This window comes from Oryzias melastigma, linkage group LG12, assembly GCF_002922805.2.
Source record: "Oryzias melastigma strain HK-1 linkage group LG12, ASM292280v2, whole genome shotgun sequence".
Lineage (NCBI taxonomy): Eukaryota > Metazoa > Chordata > Actinopteri > Beloniformes > Adrianichthyidae > Oryzias > Oryzias melastigma.
This window is the reverse complement of record NC_050523.1, coordinates 8,658,535-8,685,497: the sequence shown is the minus strand read 5'-3', so window position 1 is coordinate 8,685,497 and position 26,963 is coordinate 8,658,535. Positions and strand designations below refer to the sequence as shown.

The following is a 26,963-nucleotide window of genomic DNA, read 5'->3' as shown; positions in this document are numbered from 1 at the left end:
CTAGTGCTCCACCGCGTCCCCCTGATGATGCGGCTGAGCAGCCAGCTCCAGCTGGTGTCCCTCCACCTGCATCTGCTGGTGATGCAACAGCAGATGCAGCTTTTTGTGTCTCTATATCATATAACAGTGGATTGGGCGAGTGTTGTTTTCCAGGGATGGCTCGGAAAAGGCTAGGCTCACCTCTGAGCTGAATCTGTGGTGGAACCCTGCCCAACCCCGCCCAATCTACAACCAACCTCCCTTTACCTGTTCTTCACATGTCGGCTGTTCCTGAGCAGCGCTCAAACTCCGGGATGCGGAGAGCGGTCCACTACCTTGGCATCTGTGAGGAATTCCTGGCCTTGAGCAGCATGAGGGGGCAATTTCCATCACCAATGCCCCCTCTGCTGTCACCCATCTGGCTGCTGTCGCTGTACGGCTACGACATCCTGACGCGGCTGGACGAGTACAAGGCCAGGATTACGTCCACCTTCAAGTCCATATAAATGGAAAGCCGTTTGCTGATCACCTCTATCTCCGTGGAGAATGTAAGGGTGAGTGTTATTTTGGGGGCAGTGCAGAGTCTCCCTGGAAGGGGCTGTTCCTCACTTTGTGACGTCATGGGATCAGGAGGGGCTGGTGCTCAGAGCGCCGAGTTTCAGAGGAATTCAAAGAGAAGAATGAATGGAGAAAATTGCTGCTTTGGGGTTGTTTTTTTGTTAGGAATTAACATTAAAAAAAACACTTAAAAAGCTAAAAAAAAAAAAAGTTGATTTTGCATGACACATGCCCTTCCAATAAACACTATAATCATCTTTTGATCTATTTTGATAGCATTCACGGTAATCTTTTTGCTATAATTATGACACTTTTAGCTAAAAGAAAAAAAAAATGTCATGTTAAAAAATAGTAAAAACAAAATTTTCATCTCAATGGGCCTTTGGCTTATAACTAAACTTGAGACTTTGAATTAAACTAAGCTTTGTTTACATGTAAAGCCTTTAATTATGCCTAAATCAAATTGTATAAAGTATGAACAATAATTGGAGTGTGTTAAATATAATAATGGTGATAAATGTTTTCTTTGCATCATGTTTAATCATTTAGGTATTACATGAAAAAACAAAAAAGAAATATGTCCAAAAATGATTAGAATATTGTGAACATTTATTATATTTTTTGGTCTTAGATGCATGTTCGTCCGGTACAATACATTAAAAAGGTATTGATTTTTTCATTTATTTCCTGCAAAAACTTAAAGAGTAGTTTGAAAAAGTTACCTTTTATAATAGTCAAATCTCATGTGAAAGTTGCTTTTGATTAAATCAAAAATGCAATCCTTGTTATTACAGTGTGTCACCACGGGGGGGCAATGTAGCTTCATGCTGATACAACTTGCAGCATAGTTATAAAGTAAGCTGTAGCTGTTTTAAAATTTACATTCAGTTGGTCTAGCAGAAAAATTTCAACTTCAAACTTACATGTTCTCTCAATTTAATCATAAAAAAAATAAAATCTGTGTGTTCTCATTCTGTCCATTAAGCTCAGTCTTCCTATAATTTATAATGGCCAATAATATTTCAAATATCTAAGCAATATTTGACTAGTTTGAGGAGCATGTGCCTGAAGTGTTCTATTATTTATGAACACATATTTTAAAATCTTCACTCTCAAAATAGGAATTTCTCTTTCCAATGAATTTCAACATAGATTAAACATATTTTACTATAACAAAAGCGCTTCATATAGAAAATAAATTGTAAGTTGTAGCAGTTATTACACTGTTCAAATTCAACTTCATATATAAAGCACTTTTCCAGCTAAAAAAAAAATAAATAATTGTAAAAATATAGGTTAAAAATAGCAACCATAATAAAAAATAAAGCACATACACATGTTAAAAAATAAATCACATAAATAAAATGTATGAAATCAATTTAAACCATGTAGACATGTAAAAACGACTTAAAATCCATACAAAACAGATGAGTTATCAGTGTTTTCTTAAAAAACCACACAGTGGGTGAAGCCCTCACATCCGCAGGCGGGCTGTTCTATAGGCAAGGCCCACCGTGCTGAAATCTGGGTTCTTGTTCTGACTTTTGGGAGCTCCAGCAGACTTGATCACCCGAGGCTCTGGGAGCATCTTAAACTAAAGGTAAATCTGATCAAAATAAAAGTCTAAGAACCTAAAAATCAATCCTAAAGCTGACTATGAGAAAAAAAGAGAAAATAACCAATATATAACCTAAATAGGAGTTTTATTAAATTAACTTTTAGTTGTAGTTTTTATGCTTACAAACTTATTTTTATGATCATCTATGTAAGTCCTTTTTTACGTGCAAGTTCACTAAAACGGTTCAAACTGCTCTGACTCACAGACCATTGAATGTTTTCATCTTGCCATTTTACACAATAACCTATTAAAAATTTGAGGATTACGGCCTTTTTTTCATTTTGTCTTTTTAGGTAAATCCTTGCTTTGTTTGTTTAAATTATGTTGATTTTTAGTTTCGTCTTTTTGCCAGTCATCTCAGCTGCTCTTTGCTCATTAATTATTAGTCTTTGTATTATATCTTTTTCATTGTCAAACCAGATTCCCTTCAGCTCTTTTGTCATGTATTCATTAAATTAGGCTTCTTCCTCCCATCAAGCTGCTTTCCAGGATTTAGATCCTTCAAAAACCCTCATTCTTAAGCATAGACAAACAGAAAAAAGGGTTAAAGGCTTGCCTGGTAAAACCACTTCAATCTATCCGTCAACAGTATATCCAGAAAACAACAAGAGGATTTTACCTAAATAAACCTCCATGGGTATTATTCTGCTCAAATGAATCGTTAACCATTTTGACTTATTTTCATTGTTGCAATTATTTGAAAAAAAAAAACACAAGTTATTGTAAGAGAAGGCTTAACAGTATTTATTTATTGAATCATGACAATTTTACATAACATTTATTTTTTATCAGACGACATTTCTTAAGAAATCATTTTACACAGAAATCTTTTCTACAGCTGTGCGTGAAGATTTGAGTTATTTTCATTTAAAAAACACATCTTAACCTTTAGGATTAGTTTATAAAACATGACATTTAGACACCCTAAACCACACTTCTTTACAAAGTGCAGATGATGTCGTTAAACACACAAAGGTCCCATTTCTTTTACAAAGTTTGCCTCGTTTTACATAAAATCTCACAAATACATTGCTTTTCATAGGAAAAACAATCAACAATAAACAAATAAATCACACTGGCACTTCTTTTTTTTTTTTTTAAACGGTGGCAAATGTAACATTCCAGCGCTCTACAGTAGGTCATCACTTAACAGGTTAAACATGGTAACCATAAACAGGGATTTGTGAAGCAAAATGAAACAAAGACACAAGCTTTGCATCATTAGTTGCCACAAATCAGTTACTCAGCACCAGCCCAGACCATAAGTTATTTAAAAATAGGCTCAGATTTTTTTCTGCTCAGTCTGAACAACATCCTATAAGTAAGTTCTGTGCTTATAAAGGTCCAAAGTTTCATTTCTCTGGTTCCTCTCCTCCGGCGTAACACGCAAGAAAAGGTGACGCTTCGTAGAAATATATTAAATCATCGTCCAACACATATTCAGTGATAAGACTTAGTGAAAATGTGACAAAACTTGTATTTTTTAAAAAGGTGGTTAACATATAATTAATACTGAAAACTTAAAATATTTATAAAAGTCTGAAAAAACAAGCATTTCATAATGCTGACCTCAAAAGTTTAAATTTGTGAGAACTGAAGCTCCAAAATTTTCAGTGAAAAATATCAACAAAAGACAAATAAATAACCAGTGTACACACCTAGGAGACTTTCTTTCTCATATACATTTCTTTTCAAGAGTTTCTATTGTTTTCAAACAAACAGAACAAATAAAAATCATAAATATAAAATCATCTTTTCATTTCAGGTAAAAAAAAATGCTCATAAATAAATACAAAATAGCTAAAAAGTATCTTATTAGTATAAAAACTTGTAATAAAAAGGGATTCAGTCTTGAGAAAAGTTTGACACTGTGTTTGTACATAGAGTCTTGGTTTAGATGTCTCTACTTAAACTGGTCTGGGATGAGATTCATTTGTGAGTGGATGCTTGTGGGCGGGCTGGAGATGCCCTCCGACCAATCGGATAAGTTGGAATGTGGGGATGAACTGGACCACTGGTCGGGAGACCCCGGGGAGGGGGTCAGAAACGGGTGGTCGGGGACCTGGAGCTGGTGGCTGGGAGTGTTGTCCATAGGGGCTGAATAGCTGTGCTGGGATGGAGGGGTGAGAAACTGGGTTCCCAACATCTGCGTCTCCTGGGGCATCACCGTGTGGATCGGCACCGACCGGCCCGAGCTGCTGTTCTGCGGCAGTTCGGAGCCGTTCAGCTCAATAGTGGGAAAGTTCTGGCTGAGGGTTTGACCAGCCGCGGTGGAGTTTGAGTTCTGGTGCTGCAGTTGCCGGGAGTGAACCTGCTGCAGCATGTGTGAGGGCGAGCCGAGGTGACCGGTCTGCACGTTCTGGTAGCCCATTATCTGAGACAAAGTGGCAGTGCTGACTCCGTGCAGAGGCCCCAGCATGTTGTGTGTCGCTGCTTGGGTGTAGCTTCCTTGCTGACTCACATCATGATGCATCCTGGAGACCCAGTCGCACTGACCTCCTCGGTTGCTGATGGATGTCGTGCCCTGAGCGTTGGAGCTCTGCACGGGCAGGTGGGAGAGGCGAGGTGGTGTTGGGTCAAAAGAAATGCAGCCCAAATCTTTGCCCATGCTCACCTGGCCTATGTGGGAGTCCCCACTGCCTTGCAGCTGATTCAAGGACATAGGTGGAGACTGCTGGAAGGGGGATGGCATGGGAGGAGAGGCCACATCTGACAGATAGGCATGGGGAGACTCAAGGGATTCAACTGGGGAGAGAACTGCTGATGTATCCAACAAGTTACTCTTCCCATCCAGAGACTTCTTCTTTTTCAGCTTGTTATCTTTGCACCCATCTTTTCCCCCTTTTCCACTGGAGCTAATTTTACGGACCTTTTTCACAGACTGACCTGACTTCAGGTTGCCGAGATAGTCGTTTGGAGAGCAGAGGGGCGGTGAAAGGGTGGAGGTGTTTAGGGGGGCACTGTGGAGCCCCGGACTTCGTACCACATTGTACTCGTCCAGAAGACGGACAATGTCATGGTGCATGCGCTCCTGGGCGATATCCCGAGGCAGCTGGTCGAGGTGGTCTGTGATTTCGCGGTTGGCAAAGTGATCCAGAAGTACCTTTGCTGTCTCGTAGCTGCCTTCGCGGGCTGCAAGGAAGAGTGGGGTTTCCTCCTAAAGGCAAAAAGGGACAAAACCAAGTTAGAGGATTATTGATTAAATAATTATACAAAAGTAATCTAGATCAGATTTGAACAGACCTTGTTATCTTGCATATCCTTGTTGGCACCATTCTTCAGCAAGACTAAGGCAGCCTCCACGTTGTTTACCGCTGCAGCCCAGTGAAGGGCAGATTTACCTAAAAAAAAGGATAAAAAATATTTGTTATTATGTCTCCCAGACAATAGGACATCTGTAGGGACTGTCTGATAAAACAAAACTCACCAGAGTCATCTGTGGCATTAGGATCAGCGTGAGAGTTGATAAGCTCCTCAGCCATTCCCTCCACCGCTAAGCGAGCAGCAAGTATTAAAGGTGTTGTTCCGTCATGCATGCGGGCGTCTAGATCGGTGGCCCGATTTCTGATCAAAATCTAAAAAAGAAAAAAACGCATTTAGGTATATAACTTTTTTTCAAGATGACTGTAACATCCTTAACAGAGCAAACAGATACCTGGAACACTCCTTGTGCATCTGCCGCCACAGCAGCGTGAAGCGGAGTGCGACCCATGTTGTCTTGAACGTTGGCATCAGCACTGGATTCCAAGAGGCGCTTAGCAGCGTCTGACCGAGCGTAGCGGGCTGCCAGGTGGAGGGCAGTCTCTCCCGTTCGGTCAGTCTGGTTATGGAGGTTGGCTCCCTGGTAAATGAAGTCTGAGATTATTTCCACTGAGGGATCCTCCTCCTCCTCACTGTTACCAGTTTCCAATCCTCCCCCACTGCAGGAGGCAATCATCAAAGGGGTGAATCCATCTGAAACGCAAAGAAATAAGTTAACACATTTTTGACATGGCTTTTAGGACTGTTACTAGGGCTGGGTATCGATTATATTTTCCAGAATCGATTCAATTCAATTCACAGGAGCCTAAATTGATTTGATTCTAATTTTTTTAATTCTTTCCATCCTTTAATTCGATTCTATTTTGAGTTTACATTTGTATACACATTTGTTTATAAATACAATAATAATCTAATATATTTATAATAATCTGTCACAGTTCACGTACTGTAAAATTTATTAGTGAAATAATGAGATTGTTAATTTCTTACAGTGCTATGTGGATTCTCAAAAGGAGAAGCTCCAACAAAAACTTCAGATCATTGTAAACAGTGTTCTCTCCCTCTCCTGGAGGGCGTTTCAGTTTGGCCACTAGGTGGCGATCATGCAATTACACCTTATTCCAGAAGAAGAAGAAAGAATGAGCCAAGAATGTGTTTTTTAGACCAAAAATGGTTACTTTAAAGCAATATTTCCTTAAAAGAGTTCATACCTGTGAGTATATAAAGATGTTTATTTAATCAGCAATGTATGTTTAGGTCGACCAAGTGTTAGCATTAGCTGTCCAATGGGAAGTTCCATTAAGATAGCGTACTTTAGCTTTATGTGGGAAATCAATCTATATTTTTATAAATTGATTATTAATCTGTTGAGTTTAAATCGATTTTATGAACCCAGCCCTAACTGTTACATGCCATATTTTGTTTGTAAACAAACCTGGTCCCCGGACGTTGACGTCCATGCAGTCGTTCTCAATTTCTCCTTGAGGAGGCGTTGGAGCAATGGATGCAATCCGCAGATCAGCGGCATCCAGGTGTTGCTGAGTCCATTTCCTTTGATCAGTGTGATCACATAAATCTAACATGGCTTGCTCCTCCAACTGAAAAACAGACCGATCCAGTTTGTCAGTATCATCAACTCTCCTTACAATTCTTTAGAATAACAAGGAAAAATGGATAGTTACCCTGTAGCGCCTACAGTCTGGATCATCGTCAACCCATTCATTTTGATTGTCATCCATAAGATTTATGTCAGAATTTTTCATAGGTCTGTCAAAAGGGATACAAGACAATCAGCCATTTGACAAAAAGTATTATTTATTTATTGATCCTGTTTTTTTAACATAGCCAGTTTAAGACCTTAATCTCGATTTTTACTTACCTCAGTCCAACAGAGTCTTCCCCCAATGGTTCTCTGCGTTTCTTTTTGCTAGGCTCAGATACTTTAAATCCCTCCGGAAACCAGAGCTGGCCATGTTCTCGCCGCCGTTTGCGGGACACCAGAACACCTAAGCATATAAAACCCAGAGCAGCCAAACCCAGGAAGACTATGTACATGGGGTAGAGCTCAGAAGTGGATCCAGGTGGCCTCACACCTGAAGGAGAAGTCAAATCTTCATTAGTAAGGTACTTCAGGGTATCTTTAGATGTTTGCATGTGTTATGTAAAAGATCAATGTGTCATACTTGTGACAGCTTCAATATAAGGAACTTTGAGGTGTCCACTGGTGGCCAACGCTCCGAGGAATGCAGCAACATCTGTGGCGCTCTGAAAGCATTCAGAGGACTGCTGGTAACACTGACGGTTGTCAATCTCCAGGTACACTATAGACCTATTAGGAGAAAAGACAAACATGAGCATTGCAGATTTCTGTGAAAAGTAAGAAGTGTTTTGGGAGCGATTTCGTTGATACATTTTCTTCTTACCCTTTGACTTGCACTGGATCCAGTTCTCTGCGTTTCCTTGAGGTGACCACAGAGGACACACTCTCCTTCATCTCATCCAAGATGTTGGCCGGCATTGAGGCCCACTCTGGCCAGCCGTCTGTCGATCGTTTGAGCATGTTGTGTTTGACCAGGTCCTGCTCATTCCCATAGTAAGGGAAAATCATGGGCTCTCCTTTGGCATCCCGGCGAAACACCACATTGGTGTGGAGGACACTGCTGAGCTCTCTGAGGAACGATGATGAGCGGTTTTTCAGCACTTCTGGGGGAATGTGGACCACCAGAACTAAATGGCCATCTGCTAGCTTCTCTGGCATGTTGTTGGCACAATCCAGGCCGTCCCATTCACATTCTGCATTGTTGCAGCCTTGGTCGCAGTGACCGTCAGCGTAATGGTCTTTGCAATACTGATCGTATAATGGACTAGACAAAAAAAGGACAGAATGGCTGTTAGCATCAGTGCTTGAACAATATTTTCCAATATGTTCTATATATATTTTCCATATTACAAACTTACTTGCACTGCCCTTCTTGTCCTTGGCAATCAAAGCCATCATAGAGGCATCCCGGGCTGTTACACTGCCCATCACACTTTCCATCGTTGAAGTAACGCCAGCACTGCAGAGCAGCTGAGCAGTTCTTCCATGGGTCATCAAAATTAAGAGAGCAGTCTCCTCCATCCCAGCCACAGGCATGGTTGTTGCAGAGTGAGTCGCAGATGTGATTGCCAGCCCACTCATCACACTGTGGAATCCCACAGCTTACCTCCACCTCCGGAGGTGGGGTGATATCTCGGCCAAACCCCCCGACAAAGGAGTAATCCAGTATGTGGCAAAGAAGGCCGTTGAAGTTGCTGGGGCAGCTGCACTTGAAGAAGGGAGCATTAGGGGTGGTCTGGCACGTACCGCCATTGTAACAGGGATTGGAAATGCAAAGGCTGTCTGTGGGGGTTTCACACTCTGGCCCAGTAAAAGCTGAGGGGCACAGGCAGCGGGGGCCTAGGTGACCTGACACGCATGTACCACCATTCTTGCAGTTCAGACTTCCGCAAGAGTGGGAGTCATATTCGCAAGAAGAACCAGTAAAGCCCTGGGGAAAAAAAGCATAGATAAGAAACATGAAGGGAGAATTTAACTTTTAACGAAGCAGCTTTTTAAGTATGAGATTTTACACTCACAGGGGGGCATTTGCAGATGAAACCATGAGGTGTATTGCTGGCAACTGCACAAGTCCCTCCATTTCTGCAGGGTCGTCCTTTACAGCCATCAAAAACCTTGTCACAACGCTGTCCTGCAATGCAGAAGCATCCAGAATGTCAGATTATCTCATAAATATAAGACTTTTGTTGTCTTGTAACTTGTTGCGAGATATCCAGCCTTACCTGTATAGCCAGTGCGGCATTCACAGCGGTAACTGTTCGTGAGCTGGATGCAGTTGTAAGACCCACTGGGGTCGCAAGGATCCGACAAACACTCGTTGACGTCGCCCTCACACCGTTCGCCAACGTAACCTGGAGGACACACGCACTGGTAGCCTCCAATGCGGTCCACACATCTGCCATTGTTAAAGCACTTGGGCTCGTTTGTGAATGGATCATTGAAGGGGTTGCAGTCGTCCAAGTTCATCTCACAGTGGACACCTGAAGCAGATGTGAGGTTGTAAAAATGTTAACCACATACATTGATTTAATGTGGAATTGCTTATTAAACAAACTGAAAATGCTGAGTTGTACCCTGTGTTCCTCTAGGACAGGAGCATTTGTAGGTGTTGATGAGATCAATGCAGGTGCCGCCATTCTGGCAGGGTTGAGACTGGCATTCATTGATCTCTTTGGAGCAGTTAACTCCATGGTAACCAGGGACACACTGAGAAATGCAGACAAACATAAATATAGTCGTATATGCCCACATTCTCACTCCCAAGTCGTCACATATTGACGTTTGGCTAATGACCCCTCCGTGTTACTTTTTGACGTTTTGGGTGTACTCAACTTGTATTTTTTGACATACTGGCTGTTCCCATTAAATCATGGCTCCTCAACACCCGGGCTCCGAACCACAACCGGTCCAGTACCGTGACGCGTAGCGCACCAGTGCCCTAAGTCTAACCCGACAACGGTCCAAATGAGATACTGGATCCGAACCAGTACCAGACGCGGTACCGGGCATGAACGAGACACGGTATCGGATGCGAAGCAGTACTGGGTTAAGGTAGGGTATAGGTACTGGACCAGTGTGCATCCGGTACTTAGTCCCAAGAGTTGCGGACCCTGTATTTTACAAACAGCCAGCACGTCAAAAAAACGTTGAGTTGGGGACACCCAAAACGTCAAGTGGCACGGAGGGGGCCTTAACCAAACGCCAATGTGTGACTTCTTGGGGATGAGAATGTATTGCTAGATAATGCAAATTTCATCATTTTGGTATAGTTTTCAGTCCAAGTATCTGTTGTCATCACAGATTACATTTTATTTTGCCTGCATGGTTGCAAATAGCTGACAGACTCCTCTTGAATCAAGTAAAAATGATGTCCCTTACCTCACAACTGTAACCTCCAAGGTAGTCGGTACAGGTTGCTCCATTCTGACAAGGGTTGGGTGAGCACTCATCTACCTGTTCTTGGCAGTAACTCCCAGTGTAACCAGCCTGGCAGCGGCAGTAATGTGTGTTTCCAGCATCTAAACACTGCCCTGAATTCCTGCACAGCTGGTTCACTTCCACACCTACAACGCAACAAAATGTCAAAAGTGGCAGCTACGTGCGAGAATGTTTTATGACAAATTGAGAGAACAAAATCCAAAGCAGTAGATGCACACTGTTGTACCTTGCTGTTTAGCAGCAACCTCGCAAGAAACACTCGGGATGTCACAATAGAGGCCGGTCCACCCAGTCTGGCACTGACAGGTGTAAGAAGCACCCTGCTGCCAGCAAGTGCCTCCATTCTTACAGGGGGAGGAGTCACACCATCGGACAAGATGCTAAAAAGATTTTCAGAATAAAATTATTAATTAAATGAACCAAAGAATATAGAATCCAGTTAAAATTATTTTCACCTACCTGACAATTTACTCCTGTGTAGCCATGAGGACAGGTGCACTTATACGTCCCATAGCCATCAAGACAAGTTCCTCCATTGAGGCAAGGCTTGGAGTCACACTCATTTATATCAAATTGGCAGTAGCTTCCAGTGAATCCAGTGAGACACAGGCAAGTGAATGAATTGATTCCATCCACACAAGTACCACCATTAAAGCATGAGCTACAACAGAACAAGAAATTGATTTGTTTTAAAAACATACCTTTTGGAGTGAATATTTACGAAGTGAGTTTAATAATGACAAAGTGGAATACCTGTCAGTGCAGTCGTTGGTGTTGATCTCGCAGTTTATGCCGCTAAATCCTGTAGGGCAGGTGCAGGTGTAGCTGTTGACACAGTCAGTGCAGTTGGCCCCATTCTTACAGGGGTTACTTTCACACTCGTTTATGTCCTGCTCACACCTGCTGCCACGAAAGCCGGGCAGACACGTGCACGTGAAAGTGCTGATCCCATCGTGGCACAGACCTCCATTACTGCACGGGTCTGAAACACAGAAAGAAGGATGTGAGATTATAAATAAGAAGTAGGGGTTTTTTAAGGTTGCTCATGCTCTGCTTTTAGTCTGCGGCTTACTCGGTTTGCAGTCATCGATGTCTGTTTCACATTTTTGGCCAGTGAAACCCGGTTGACACTTGCACTGGTAGCCTCCCATAGTGTTGAAGCAAAGAGCACCATTCCAGCACGGACTTTTCACACATTCGTTGATGTCAATTTCACATGTTTGGCCTTGCATTAAAGAAAAGAACAGTTGAGGGATTTTTTTTTTCTTGTTCTTGAAAAGTATAGAAGGTATAGAAAGCTAGATGCATACCTTGCCATCCTTCAGGGCAGATGCAAGAAAAGCTTTGGTAGTCTTCAGCCTCCTTGCACACACCACCATTTTTACAGGGGCGGGAACCACAGGGGGCCAGCAGGGTCTCGCAGTTTTCACCTGGTAACCAAGAAAAAGTAATAAACCATAAAGTTTATGCATAAAATGCACTTTCTTTTGGTCTAAGCGCCAATATCTAAATCCCGTTTTCCACTCAACTTCCTTATCCATTTCCATGGCGACCTAACCAAACAGGAAGGGCTTTCCTGCTTCCTGCCATTGTGTGATCGTAGACAGGAAACAGGATGTGGTGGAAGCAGAAAACAGTTCTGCGAGTAGTATCTACTTCTGCAGCGCATGTGAGGTGATTCGTCATGTTATTTCAAAAAACACATACTATGTTATCCCCTTGAAACAGACACCCGGATCTTTCCGCAAACATCCCAGTTAGTAGCAAGTCCCTAATGTTGTCTTTGACATCACAGGATATGATTAGATAAACAATTGTGAGGAAACTGAAGGGCTACATCTTTAGTAGCAAGTTCAGGGTTCTCTGAATGACAGACAAGCCATGCTGTGCCGTACCGGTGTAAGGCAGCAAACAGTTGCACTTGTATCCAGCCACATCGTCGATGCATGTCCCCTGGTTAAGGCAGGGGTTGGAGGCACACTCATTGATGTTAGTTTGGCAATTAGGTCCTACAGTGGCGAGATTAGAAAACACACTTGATTTAAGGGATTTGGTGGTAACTTTTTGGGATGATATAGGATGGGTTAGAGCTAACCAGTAAAGCCGACTCTGCATGTGCAGTGGTATCCACTGGTCATGTCCTTGCACGTGCCTCCGTTCATGCAGGGGTTGGACTCGCATTCGTTGTTGTTAATGTCACAGTTTTGGCCACTCCATCCGGAGTCGCAGGTACATTTATAACTGTAGAAGAAGAAATCAATACAAGTTAGTTGCTTTTCTATTTTATGTCACTTTTAATCCAAAAATTAAGCCTGCGCTCACCCATTAACAAGGTCTTGACAAAGGCCATGGATACAAGGGTTGCTGCTGCATTCGTCCACCTGTGACAAACAGGTGGCATCGTTGTAACCCTCGGGACAGAGGCAAGTGAAGCTGTTGATCCCGTCAATGCACGTGCCCCCGTTGTGGCATGGATTGATGGCACAGTCATCGATGTTAATGTTACACATGGTGCCTGTAAGAAGATAAAATAAGTTTTGGAACAAAATTGAAAATGCCATACAGATGCCATACAGGTGGAATAGTTAAAAAAAAAGTTACAATGTGGTGTTTTGTGCGCCATTTGGACATGTCCAAGAAAAAAAAGCATTTTTGCATTCAGCTGACAAAACCTGGCCTTGTACCCTCCCTCTATTTATTCACTGGGATTTGATGAATACCTGCGAGGAGGTGCTGCTGCCCCGAGAGAAGGAGTTTGGCGGCTGTGGCTACTCTCCCTATTCAAACACATACTAGTACACCACCCCCCATTTGTGCAGAACTAACCTCACCAGGGCTGTTGGCGGGGACAGAAGGCCAGACTCATTTCACACACGGCCGAGTAACAATTAAACTCCCCCCACCGCTCTGATGTCCTACCCAGCTCGCTCCTTCTATGCTCTTCATCAATCAAAAGGGGAGGGCCCAACTGCCTGAACTTCATTCACAATGGTCTTCTGTCCCTGTGTCTCAGTCCTGCTGTTCCCTCCACACTCAGCACAATAAGATGTGGGGAGAATAGGGAGGGGGGGATTCACAGCAGCCTGCACGCTTGCTCCCCACTCACTTGCTTTTGTGAAATAATCACACAACAGCTTCCAGTCAGGACCAGTTCTGTTTGGCTCTAAAAGATGAAACCAGGCCGCTCGCTGAGAAAATTTCCCCCCAAAATTCCTCAGTTTTTGTTCAGAAAATTAAAAAAATTGGAGTGAAAATATTTAAATCTGACTCATTGCTGAGGTTTATTTATGTAGTCACACACAACATCAGAGAAAGGATCTCTTTTTCTTTGGAAGGATCGCCTTACAGAGTCTCTGGCCTCAACTCCACTGCCTTTTCAAGGCAAACACAGTTACTGCTTTGTGTGTTTGTGTTTGTGCGTGGATCAGGTTTGGGGCTGTGTTCCCTCTCCCTCTAGTCCCCTGTCCCACACAGGCAATCCGAAACTATTGTTCCAAAAGAGAGGACCCGCCAGCCACCTGTCTCACCACCCCCTCCCAAAGCTCTAGGGAACACCCCCTGCACCTGTAAACTCCACCCAAAGCTCACCTGTGTAACCTGGCTTGCATGCACACTCATAGCCATTGATTTTGTCGATACACCTCCCATAGTCGCAGGGCTGGCTTTTGCAGTCGTCCAAGTTGATCTCACAATTGAAGCCTTGTGAGTAGAAAATAAGAAATAAAAATAAATATTTCGAATAATAATGTCAAATGTCTTCAATGTTAGAAATGTTATCGGATAGCGAAGTCTCACCTGCGGTCCCTTTAGGACAGGAGCAGATGTAGGAGTTCTCTCTGTCCTGGCAGGTGCCACCGTTCTTACAAGGCTGACTGAGACATTCATTGATGTTGGTTTCGCACAAGCGGCCGGTGTAGCCAGGGCGGCAGTAGCAGGTGAAAGAAGCAAGACCATCTTTACAAGTGCCATAGTGGCAAGGATCAGAGTAGCACTCGTTGATGTCATTCTCACAGTGTTGGCCTGTGTAACCTGCAGAAACATAGAGAGTATGTGATGACCCTCAACAAATTCAGTCCAATGTTGAGCTGCATGATCAACATTGTTAAAAATACAAAGATAAAACGGCAGGTTTTATGATTAATTTTAAAAATATTCAAAACTTTTAAAAAATGTACTTAAAATGTTTGACTTTTAATATTTGAGATGCAGTTTATTTCTATCTTCCAAATTTAGTGTCTTTAATTACAATTTTAAGTGTAATTTTTAAAGTTCATATATATAAATATAAAGTCTACAAATGAGACAAAAATTTAAAAAATATTTATCAATACAAAAAACTTGTGATTTTAATGTTTTTTTTAATTAGTATTATTTAAAATGCACATACAAACTGTTGGGTACGCACGTAATCCTCTGAGTACACATAGATTTTGCAAAACACTATTTGAAAATACTTTGTTGGTCCATTGCACAAGGTACAAGGGTGATTGGGTCCAAAGGTCAAAATTTTGTTTAAAAAAAATAAAATAAAATAAAATAAATATGCACAACATCATAGTATAAATATAGATGCATTTACTCAATCAAACTTAAACTTTCAGTGGAGTATAATGTACAAAATGTATGTCTTTTTTCAATTATTTTATTACTTTGAGTAATTTCTGTTTAAGTTAGATCTTGTTTTTCCTTAACCAAAGTCACACAGGGCTATGTCAAAATCAGTGCTTAGCAAGTCCTTGGTTTTTTTAATTATTTTTTTGTCTTATTTTGTAATTATTTCTGTTCATTTTTTTACTTTTATCTTAATATAAGAGGTTCAGAACAAAGAAATACAATATGAAGCCTAATCGTTTTTTACTTCATGTGAGCATATATTTTTAGTCATTATATATGAAATGCCTGCAGATCCCATAAATATGCTATTTAATGTTTTGCATTCAGAGGTTGTGCATGTGTATCCAACATCCTTCAAGTGGAATTTAAAGAGTTTAAACATGTAATAGTTTTGCACAGATTAATCTTTATTTGTTAGCCTTTAATACACATTTGAGACTCTTTGCACAAACATGAAATTTGTGTTACACATCTACAAATTTGATTGTCTTTGCAAACATTTGAATATGCATTTTGAAATTCTCCATGTATATGTGGAAAGATTTTTATGCACTAAAATAAGAACAAAAATTTACAAGCAACTTTTGACAAAATTCCTTCATACCTTCAGCACATTCACAATTATACTTGTTGGGACCATCTGTACATTTGGCTCCATTCCTGCAGGGCGTACTAGCACACTCATCTATATCCACCTGACACTGATTTCCTGAAAACCCTGTGGATGAATTTTTAAAGACAGAAATGCAGATTTACTTTAAGCATAAAGTGAAATTAGAAAGAAAAAAGTACATTTCCAAGTTTTTACTCTTTTTTTCTGCAGTGTGCATATTGTGGAAGAAAGATTACAGACTCATTTGCATTTGAAGTGGGACACTGGAAGTCCTTGCGAACCATTCCACAACACCACCTCCAGCCCCCTTTGTCCCCCACCTCTTAGCTTTTACTGTTCAGTGAAATCTTTCTTTTAAACAACAACACAATGGTCTCCAGCAGTTTACCAGCTACAGACCAATCCCTGCCCCCACAACGTTGAAACTAAGCTTTAATACAAACTTCTGTGCCCGCCAAATATGCTAATGCTCCAGCAGTCTGCTCCATTTTGAGCAGCTTGCCTGCAGAACATTCAGAGAATATATAAATAATCTTGTGGCTAAATATTCTACCTTTTAAGCTTTAATCAATGGGTGTAAATGTGACTAATTCTTAAATTTTTCTAACTTTGTCTTAATTTTTAGATCATTTGTAAATGTATTTTCTCACCTTTGGGGCACTCGCAGTGGAAGGAGTTGATCTTGTCGATGCATTTGCCGTTGTTAAGACAAGGCTGACTGGCGCACTCGTCCACCTCAATGTGGCAAAACACACCACCATATCCTAGCAAAGACCGCAAAAGTGAAACATAACTTAAAGATCAAACAGAAAAAGTTGTGCAGTATTTAGTTTAGTCTTTCCTTTTTTTTTGAAAAAAATCATTTTTTTAAATAAAAAATATAATCAAATGAAAAATAGGCTTTTGTTTAACCATCACAATATTTTTTTTTTCTAAAATGCATGACTTTTCTGGTTATTTTACCATGCCACTCAGTAGCACCATGTCTATATTTACATAACGCTTGCCAATTGGCTGATTTGAAAGTACACACAAAGAGGGAGGAACCTCTTTCTGCTCCTCAGTTTTTGACCAATCAGAAAGGACCACTTCCTTTGCGAGGGAAGGTTTTAAAGAAAAACAGAGAAAAACACATTCTTCCAGGCATGACTTGACAAGAGGAGCTGTACTGTATTAGGAAAATATGCTTTTTTTTTTAAATTGAAGCAGCAATATCTATTGTATGAAACACTGACCTGAAAAGATAAGAAAAAAAGCACAAAAGCATTTTTTTTCCTACAATGTAAATCTAATGTCTTACCTGGCATACAAATGCAGTGGAATCCTCCGATTCGGTCAAGACAGGTAGCGTCATTTTGGCAGGGATTAGACATGCACTCATTCACGTCCATCTCACAGCGTGGTCCTTCATACCCTTGCACACACTTGCACTGGAAAGAGCCTAATGTGTTGAGGCAACGACCGCCATGCTCACAAGGGTTGGCACCTAGAACATTCAGAACACAAGTTGTTTTTGCTAAGTATTAAAAAAAACATTTGGTGGCAGTCCTGACTTTATAACTTACCAAGGGCACACTCGTCTATATCCAAGTTGCAGGCAGATCCTGTGTAACCTGGTGGACATGTACAAATCGCCTTCCCATTTACAGGATTTGTGTCACAGTTTGAACCTTTTTGGCATGGGTTGCTGATGCAGGCATCATCCAGATGGCACAGCAGTCCTGAAGGGTAAACATACCTTATATAATACCCTCAGAAAGACCAAAAGCGCTGTGTACATTATAAGTGCTGGAAAAACCATACCGGTACGGCCATGAGGACACTCGCAAATGAACGAGGCTACACGATCATGGCAAGTAGCGCCATGAAAGCAAGCGGCAGTGGCGCAGTCATCAATGTTTTTGCTGCAATCGTCACCCATCCACCCGTTGACACAGACGCAGTGGTAGCTGCCGTGGGTGTCGTGGCATGTCCCTCCATTTTGACATACATTGGGCATCATCTCACACTCATCCACATTTTCTGTGCAGTATTGCCCTAAGAAGTTTTAAAGAAGAGCAAGAAAATGAAGGGTCAGCGATTATCACTTTAAGGTATGAGAACTGAGAAATGGACATATTCATTACCTGTGTAATGAGGTGGACACTGGCAATTGTAGGTGTTGACTCCATCCACACAGACCCCTCCATTCTGACAGTTGTGTCCTGGACAGTCATCAATGTTGTGCTCACAGTGTTGGCCCATAAAGCCTAAAAGTGACATGTGACAAAAAGTTATAAAATTTGCCTGATAACACTTGGAATTAGTTAATAATCAGACATTTCCTTCCATGGTTATCACTATATCCATAAAATTATATGTTTTCTGTATTCTCAATGCAAACAGTTGTAATGCCCTTTAGATGATGGCACAGCCCATCTCTTCCTGAGACTTCAAAGACCTGAGTGGGTTTTTACAACCAGGATGAACTGATTAACAATCAACCCACAGCTCTGCAGGTGCCAGCGAAGTTCTCTATCCGAACACATTCCACAGCAGACGCCCACGAAAGACACAGCATGGATTAAACTTTAACCCTCAAGCCCTCCATAAGCCTTCATCTACAAAGTTTGGTTGTGCTGATAGCAAGCAGAAAAACAGACAGTGGCTTAAAACTTTATTAGTTATAAATAAATTCTTTTGAAACAGAAACTTTACAGGCATTTATTTGTATTGTTAGGTTAGAGAAGCAGAAGCTAAAAACAATCTTGCTGTTATTTACTAAAAACGTCAGAAACTCTGGAAATGACCTATACGTTTTTGTGTATGTGTGTATCTTTGTCTCTTTGTTGGCTCTCTGGTGATTATCAGAAGGAAACGTCTGTGTAACTGTATCCTGTCAGTGGAAACTAGCAAATAAAGACATTTTTGGGGTAACAAGATTTTTTTTCACTTGTAGAAAAAGTTTAAAAAGGGTAATCAGGTTTTAGTTTTTAGTTTATGTTGAAGACGTTTCTTCTCTTGTTCAAGATGAGAGAAAAAACATCTCCAACTAAGTCCAGATTGTCTTTTCTTAAACGATTTCTCCCATGGAACCATTCTAGACAAAATAGACATCATAGAAAGGTTTTACTTAGTAAAAACAATCAAAGTTAACGTGGATTTTAAAATAATAAAAATAGCATGTTCTGATTACTTGTAAATGCTTGGACGTTACCTGGAAGGCAGCTGCAGTCGTAGGTGGTTTCTTCTTTCTGGACACAAGTACCTCCATTCTGACATGGCGAGGGGCTGCAGGGCACGTAGGGGGTTTGACAGTGCTGTCCAGTATACTCTTGAGGGCAGCGGCAGTGGTAAGAGCCAACCTCATTTACACAAATGCCACCGTTTAGACACAGATAAGGGGTTTGGGCACACTCATTTACATCCAGCTTGCAGGTTTGGCCATGGAAGTTGGGAGGGCATGTGCACCGGTAGGTGGAATCAAAAGATGAACACTGTCCACCATTTGCACATGGGTTGGAAGCACATGGGTTGGGAGTTTGGCAAGATTTTCCTAAAAAGTAACAGAGGATTCATTAAGGTTTATAGAGAAACTAAGAGTGCAATGCATAATCAAAAGCTTGGGGTTTTTGAACCATCATACCTGTCCATCCTGGTGGACACTGGCATCGGAAATCAGTGAGAGCGATAAGCTCACACGTTCCTCCGTTGCGACAGGGGGTGCTCATGCAGGCGTGGTTGGATGGGGTGAGGCACAGCCTGTCGGTGAAACCCAGCGGGCACTCACAGAGGAAATCGAAGGTGTTGCCACGGGAAACTGCACGGCATCTTCCACCGTTGCGGCAGGGTGAAGGACTGCAGGGGCTGGGATACTGGCACCGGTTGCCAATGTAGTCACCAGGACACCTGGGAAATCATGGAAGAATTATTATTATTTTTTTTAAATGATCTATTTTAGCTTAAATTAAGAGGAAAAATATTTTAACCCTTATATTATCCTAGGTATGTTGACTTTGGGAGTGGGGTCATCTGGACCCCACAAGACTTTTTTTTTCAATTTTTTTTTTTATTTTCACTGCCCGTCTTGAAATCCTGTTTATGGGATTTAGTATGGGATGGACAACATGTCAATTTAAGATTTGGGTCATCTGCACCCCATAAGATAGCACAAGGGTTAAACAAAAGAGACAAAAAGAGGAGGAGTTTAAGGGGAATGGAAATTTCCCGCCCAATGAAGTTCCATTGCAGTGGGACAGGGAAAGTGTGTTGTTCTACCACGTCTCCCTGGATTAGGATCTCTCAGAACATTAAAAACACATTCTGCTGGGACAACAGACCCCACCAAATAGTCTAGCCTAGCAGCCAGTTCCCATCTACCTTTTACCCTTGCGCTGTCCACACTCATCCTGAATGACCATAGAGATCAAGGGGACTCTGCCGCCTATTGATGTCGCATATGAAGCACTGCATTCAGGCCTTAAGCCCTTCAGTGTCTCCCTCCCATTCACACAAGAACAGTTACTGCAACAGTCACACAGCTCATACGAGCTGATTAGTAATCGAGAAAAATGCAGGTCAAAATAAGGATAATATTCAGCTAATACTCGTTTTCACCCAAATAGGCAAATGTTTTTAGTAAATGCTCTTCTGACATTAGTCTGGTACTTAAAAAATTAAATGGAAATTTCCAATTGTCACCTAAAAGGATGGAGAAAAAACAGTCCCAGAAAAAGGTGTTTATGTTTGAATTGGAGCTTGTGCAATAGTGTGCACAAGAGTGTGTTTATGTGTAAGAAAGGCATCTGTTGGCCTCCTAGTATCTCCACGGGGAGCAGGTGCGCATGTTAATGAAGGCAGCTGTTGGACAGGGCTCCTCCTCCTCCCCCCATTCTCCTTTCTCCTTCCTCCCTCCACTTGTCCCTCTCCGGGCCCCCTCCTCTCCCTGTCCTCTGTCCCCTTCTCAGATGGGGGGGCTGCTGCTAAAAAGCCAACCTCTCCTCTGGGGACCTTAAGAACCCATGTGAAGTCAGCTGTTGCAACTTCTGTGTCTTCATCCCCTCATTTTTCAAATCGCTGTCTTTAATGTTTTTATTTAACACATTATCTTCTTTTCTCTATTTTACTGAGGGTTTTTGTTTCAACCCACTTTGCAATTTCCTTTGCTCCCACCGTTTACTTATGTCGCACTGGACTGCTAAAAACTGAATTGTTGGCTGAGACGAGACACTGTGGGGGGAATGTGCTAACAATCCTTTGTGACCCCACAGGGAGCCTGAAAAGTTGCAATTGACTGAAGATTGTCAAGGCATTTGAAGTGACTTTGAAGTCTCCCAAATTCCTTTCACTCTTTTCTACCAATCAAATATTTTTTATTGGTGGGTCTCAATTATGCATTTCGACAGTCCCTCTTTGTCTTGAAGTCAGTCTTTTTTGAGAAAAAAAAAAGATCCACCCACATGCTTAAAAGACCGGCAGCACACACCACAGCAACAGGTCTCTCTCGGCAATGCAATGTCCCCCTAGGCAAGAGCAGATGCTTCCCCGACCTGTGACCCTAAAGACTTTTGTGACTGTGGGACGCGCTCTTTGCCTTCTCTCCCCTCTCTCTTCATTGGGCCTGATCTACCATCTGTCACTTTAGGGGTGACTTTATCCACTACAATAAAAAAGGGTCCAACTGTGCTGTGGAAATGCCACTGCTGTGGAAACAGTTAGGTGGTAAGATAAAAGGTGACATACAGTAACTTCACATGTGAACACAGCTCAGATGTTTCCTTGTCTTCTACCTCTCTGTGTTTTAATTTTTATCCTAAATTGGGTTTTTTTTGCTTTCTTTCATTCTTTTGTGTCTGTCCTCTACTTTTCATTTTGTCTGGTTTCCCCTTGTTCCCTCACATTTGTTTAATCATTAGCCAAGAGCCGACCCTGGAGGTCTACATCTGTTGGAGGGGGCATGAACACAACAGCTTAATGAATGGACTCCAGATTCTGAACACTATCCATACATTTCACATTTCAAATTCAGCTAAATCAAACAGGTTCATTGGTAAGTATTACATCATAAAGTTTCCCAAAAATGTTTAATTAGTTCAGTCTCAAAGGAAACTAGGACTGTTGTGGATTGGTTGGAACTCACGCCATTAACTAGCTTTGGCTATAAAGAGCTGAGAGCTGGCTTGACCATTTACTAAAAGGTCACTTTCACTCACAAACCCTAAGATAACAAATCCCCGGTTCAGATTTAACAATGCGTAAAAGCGTCATACAAGCCCCTCAATGGACAGTGAAATCTTACACTTTGCATCTAGAAATGAGTCCAGTAAAACCACCTGCCTGCTACTTTACCTCTCTTGATGTTTATCAAATAACCTGAAGTCTATTACTTCCACGGAAATTCTATGGCTTCAATTACTAACAGTCCTGTGTGTGAGATGGTGGATGTCACTAAAACACAAAGACTCATGCATGGAGGTGTCTGGTCTACATTTGACAGGCAGTTTTGGTGTATGTGAACTTTCAGCACCCACTCAAGTGAAATAGCCTCTTATCTACTCGCTCTGACAGAACAGCTTTGATTACCGTGCTTTGAGGATCTCCAGATCCCCCTACTTAAAGCCCACATCAAATGTAGGACATATGTCTCCATTGAATGCATTCTTTACAGTAGCTTGAAGAGGCCCATATTGATTTTATGTCTATGTAGATAGGGGCTTTCTTTATGGTATACCAGTTGTAGACTGTATTAGATGGGCCTTGGCATCTAAAGAATGGACGCAACAAGAGCCATAGCAGCCTCAGAACTTTAAACCCAAATCAGGACACACTTGACCTCGTCATGCACTTGCTCCTCCCGATTCACTTAAGCCTACATTGCCATTATAGCCTGGTAATCCTATAGTAGGACAAACGAAGATCAGCATTCCTTGACGGCAAAATGTCCTTGCTCTTTGGTGGTGATAGATCCACTCCGTTCTTTTTGGCTAAAGCTTTTTATTACCAGTATCTAAGTAAAAGACATGTTTTGTTGTGGAAATGCAATCATACCAACCAAAGACATCAGATTTCATAGCGATGCACGTCAGCAGGCCGTGTAGAGTTATGTAGGTTTATTTTTAATAGTTATCACTAACCAAAGCAGAATAGCACGCAAAGGTGTGGCTGAGGTCACCAACCTTTTCAACTTTGCAGTGCCCTTATTAGCGTACCACAAATGGAAACAGCATTTTACACATACAATACGGTGCCCTTCCTTGAGGGCTCTCACGCTGCCCACATAAACAGTCAGCCACAGCACTGTGGGAAACAGGAAGCCCCAGTCTGTCAAGTAACCTCTTACTTCTCAGAGTCTTGTCCTAATGCTTCCTTGTTGCAGAAACTCGTGCTCTTTGTTTTTTCGTGCACACACACTGAATGCACAGAGGTCTGTCATTTGCCTACAATCTTTTAATAATTAGTGGTGTACGTGTGTAATAAATGTTCTTTTGTTGTGGCAAATGACTAATTGGGGCAACTTTTGCTATTGCTGTTTCAATGATATCCCTACCTCCAGGGCTTTTTTTTTAGTTTCCTTACCCTTAAAGAGTTCTTGATTTGTTGTGGTTGAGTCACATATTTGGTTGCGTCATGTGTTCTTACGATCTCTGTGAACAGCTTTGCTATTGTCTTTCATCCCATGAAAACATGATCTGTTACAAAACTTTGACAGATACTACAGAACTACATCCAATCAGAATGTATGAGACAAAAAGTGATAAGTCCTGAACATTTACAGAAGGGAGAGATTTTATTTTAGTGGTATGAAGTTCTGAAATCTAATTTAACTGTTTACCAATTCACTCTCGCCCTTCTCTACATAAACACGTGACTCCCGAACGGGAAATAAAGGTTTCGGTAGCTTTCAAATCTATGTCACTGAATGCTTTTAGGTGACTGCATTAACCACAGCAGCACATGACTCACTTCTAGTCTGTATAAATGTGTGTGGGGGTAGTTTAAAGCAACTTTAAACTTTTGACCTTCCACCTGCCATGTTGTGATGGGAACTTCACATCTTAAAAGACTGAAAATGGGCACCCCTACGGTGAATATCTGCGCAAAGTCATCACAGAAACAACTCATTCTTTCTTTGCCGCAGGTGGATTTTCCCATACATGTTTCATCTCGAAGCAATAAACCAGCTGCATCATGGGCACAGAAATTTGAATCTGTGACACTGACAAGACGATTTGGAACATTACTGGAAACCCCTCCCTGCCACAGACGCTGCTCTCTGACCCCTGGATGTCCCTGTACAACCCTAGCTGCTTGGCTTGGCAGAGATGAATGATTAATGAGAAGAGAGCAAGGAGGATGAGAGAATGCGGGTTGCCCTCATCCTGCCGGTTTTTTTAATTGGACTGAGCAGGGATGGAGACCACAATAAGATCTTTGTGGGGTGGAGGGAAAGTTTCTGTGTGCCAGTGTGTCCACACGTGCTGAGGTTTGTGTGTGTGTGTGTGGAGTGTGCAGATAAGAATTTGTGAATTAGTGGCCCTGGGCTACTAGCACAAGCTTTTCAATAGATCCCCTCCCATTGTCCCCACAGAGCACAGAAGCGCCTGCCATGACCACATGCCCTCGGGATAAACCAGGCCACCTAGGAGTTTCTTTGCAGATGGAGACAGAAATTATACCACAACTGGAAAATGCAATGGAGATTTACTGGTTTCAGGGCAAGGGGAGAATTTTGTTTTGTTATATTTAGGGATTTGAAAGTAGCAAGCAAGTTCAGGATGAACTCGAAGAAACATCCGGGTGTTTTATGTCTCCTATTTTTAGTTAAAAGTTCAGAATCCATCCTTTTGTCAGTTCCCACTTGTTTGCCTTCAAATTTCTGCACTCTATTTTAATTTATCTCACGTCCACGAGGCTCATTCCAATTACATTTCACTGCCATCTGGCTTTCAATTGCAGATCACAAACAGCAAAGTGGTGGCGGGGGCTTTAAATGAGGGGGGTGATTTCATTCAAAGTGAAGGAGACAAGCCTTTTGGGGGAGGGTTATGGCAGGGGTTTGGTGCTGTGGTGTTTGGGGAGGCTGTGGCATGATGGGAAGCCTTACTTAGATTAGTCACACAGCATTATTCTGACTGCAGGACAATGGGAGACGGGCGGCGGGCGAGCCCCAGCTGTCGCCCGTGAAAAAGCAGAACAACAAGATTTAGGACTGGACGCGTCCTCTCACTTCTCCAGTCTTGCATTCATTAACGGGCTGCTGTTGGGAGGGGGGCGCTTTTGTCCCCTTACCCCTCCGTCACCCCTCCAACCTTTTGCATGTGCATTCTCTTTTAATTTCTCCCAGAAAGTTCTTTTTTTTTTAATGGGAAAAAAAAGTGCAGTGCAGCTCCTGGAGGGGTACATGAGCCGACCAGCAGAGAGGAGACTTTAAGGGCCTCCGGTTGCTGGGCACTCAAAGACTGGAATGAAAGCCAGGATTTGTGGCCCCTTTGCTCTTCAGGAATTTTAAAACAAGACTCTAAACGGCCAAACATTTTAAAGCAAAAAATAATGCTAAAATATTCAGTGCAACATGTGTTTCTGCACACTCACCTGCACACTCCATTGCCACTGGAGGCGGCCACACATTTCCCTCCATTTAGGCATGACTCAGTGGGTAGGGAGCATTGCAGACCTGTGGAGAGGTTGAAAAAAAAAGTGTATTTCAGTGCAAAAAGTTATTTAAAAATCCAAATAGTTATTAATTGCATTTATTTATTATCATGCATGAGTTTAATGCACACATGAACATCATTTAATTGATTTGTTGCATGACTGTCCGTGGGGGATAACAACAGGGAAGACCCCGATTGAGGACACCGGTGGAGGGCCCGCGCGCATGGTGCGTGGCTTTGGGAGCGTGCGCACGCTTTTTGCGCAGCAGCTGCGGGGCTCAGGGGCATGAACAAAAGAAATCAGAGTCCAGCACGAGCCATAAAACACTCTCCCCTGGCTTTGTTTACCGGCAGACGGGAATAACAGTGCCTCCCTCCACCCCCCACCCCCTCGCGACCCCAACACGGGGCCCACACAACACTCTCCCACACTTGCAGACAAAAGGTGCCCTTCCTCCTTTCCTTACACCCCCAACCACCTCAAGGCATGCACTTATCTTACAAATATGAAAAAAAACGTTTTTTTTTTAAATAAACTTTTATTTTGAAAATCTAAATATTTTTAAAATAAATTTACATTAGTTTAAATACATTGATTATAAATTAATCTTAAAAATGTATTTTCTTAGTGAGCACAATAATTTTTGGCAGTTTAACATTCCATAAAAGTTCAGCTCTTTCACAATAAAAGTTTAAATTTTCCCACGACTGGATCATCTTTTCTCAAGCTTTCACGTGCATTCATGCATGCTACAGTTGTGTGATTTTATTTATTTTTTCCTTTACGAATTAGCTCAAAACTTTGGAAGAATTGTGCTGTCCTTTCAAAATAAATAACGCATTCGGGATTCTTTCACAATAAAACACTTTGATAAAGTTTACCTTGAGAGGGGACGATCGCCGGAATGAGAAGAAACAGCTTCGCTAAGAAACGATGCATTCCTCCTCTTCAGCTTCACAGACGTTGTGGACTCCCGCGTGGGGTTCGCATAGATCCGCGCTTTGATACTCCAGCTGTGCGCTTGAAAACAGGAATCCTTCCGTCAGGTAAATCCCAGCGCAGACTGGGAAGAGTGAAAGTCTGCAGCAGGACGGAGTTCTCAGATGTTAATCCGCTGACTTCCAAGTTCTCAATGAAATCTGCAGCCGGAGAGTTCCTCCCTCTTTACTCCGCTCCTTCCTCCTCCTCCTCCTCCTCATCTGGCATCCACCCCCCAACCACCATCATCATCACACCTCTCACACACTTCCTTGCTCCCCCATAAACAAACACCACTCTGATTCTAACTTTTTTTTTAAAATATAAAAGCTTTTCTATTAGCATACTTTTTTAATGTTGAACTTTTGAAATAAGCATCGGTCACATTTTATTAGTTTATTCAAAAGATAATGAATAGGTGAATGTAATTTTGTTTCAAAATAAATGAAATAAAATCACATTTGGTGTAAATATTGTGCTTTGTTCATTTAAAAAAAAAACTATCTTATTATTTTCTATTTGTCTTCTTATTGTTTTATAGCATTTTTTTTTAATTACATTTGATTGTAATGTTCTCACATAGAAAACATACGTTTTTACCAAAATTACTGTCATTTTTTTTGCATCGTTCATTCCTAGTTTGTCCTAGTCAGCATGTTTTGTCTGCCTTT

The 26,963-nt window shown here is 41.8% G+C and overlaps 1 protein-coding gene across 1 annotated transcript; it reads right to left on the bottom strand.

The window, feature by feature from the left end:
• Positions 1-2,872: 2,872 nt before the first annotated feature.
• Positions 2,873-26,544, bottom strand: LOC112163451 (neurogenic locus notch homolog protein 1). Its single transcript, XM_024299845.2, has 34 exons — positions 26,196-26,544; positions 25,252-25,333; positions 19,307-19,569; positions 18,878-19,216; positions 17,808-17,930; positions 17,485-17,718; positions 17,247-17,402; positions 16,982-17,167; positions 16,332-16,445; positions 15,673-15,786; positions 14,250-14,483; positions 14,043-14,153; positions 12,777-12,969; positions 12,550-12,695; positions 12,350-12,463; positions 11,765-11,884; positions 11,527-11,679; positions 11,208-11,436; positions 10,914-11,115; positions 10,681-10,834; positions 10,395-10,579; positions 9,590-9,722; positions 9,239-9,496; positions 9,035-9,147; positions 8,375-8,946; positions 7,840-8,280; positions 7,600-7,745; positions 7,296-7,509; positions 7,099-7,183; positions 6,852-7,014; positions 5,811-6,109; positions 5,583-5,730; positions 5,399-5,496; positions 2,873-5,312 (listed from the first exon to the last, which is right to left on the bottom strand). Exons 1-34 carry the CDS (start codon positions 26,251-26,253, stop codon positions 4,059-4,061), a joined length of 7,434 nt encoding a protein of 2,477 aa, XP_024155613.1. The 5' UTR covers positions 26,254-26,544; the 3' UTR covers positions 2,873-4,058.
• Positions 26,545-26,963: the final 419 nt, after the last annotated feature.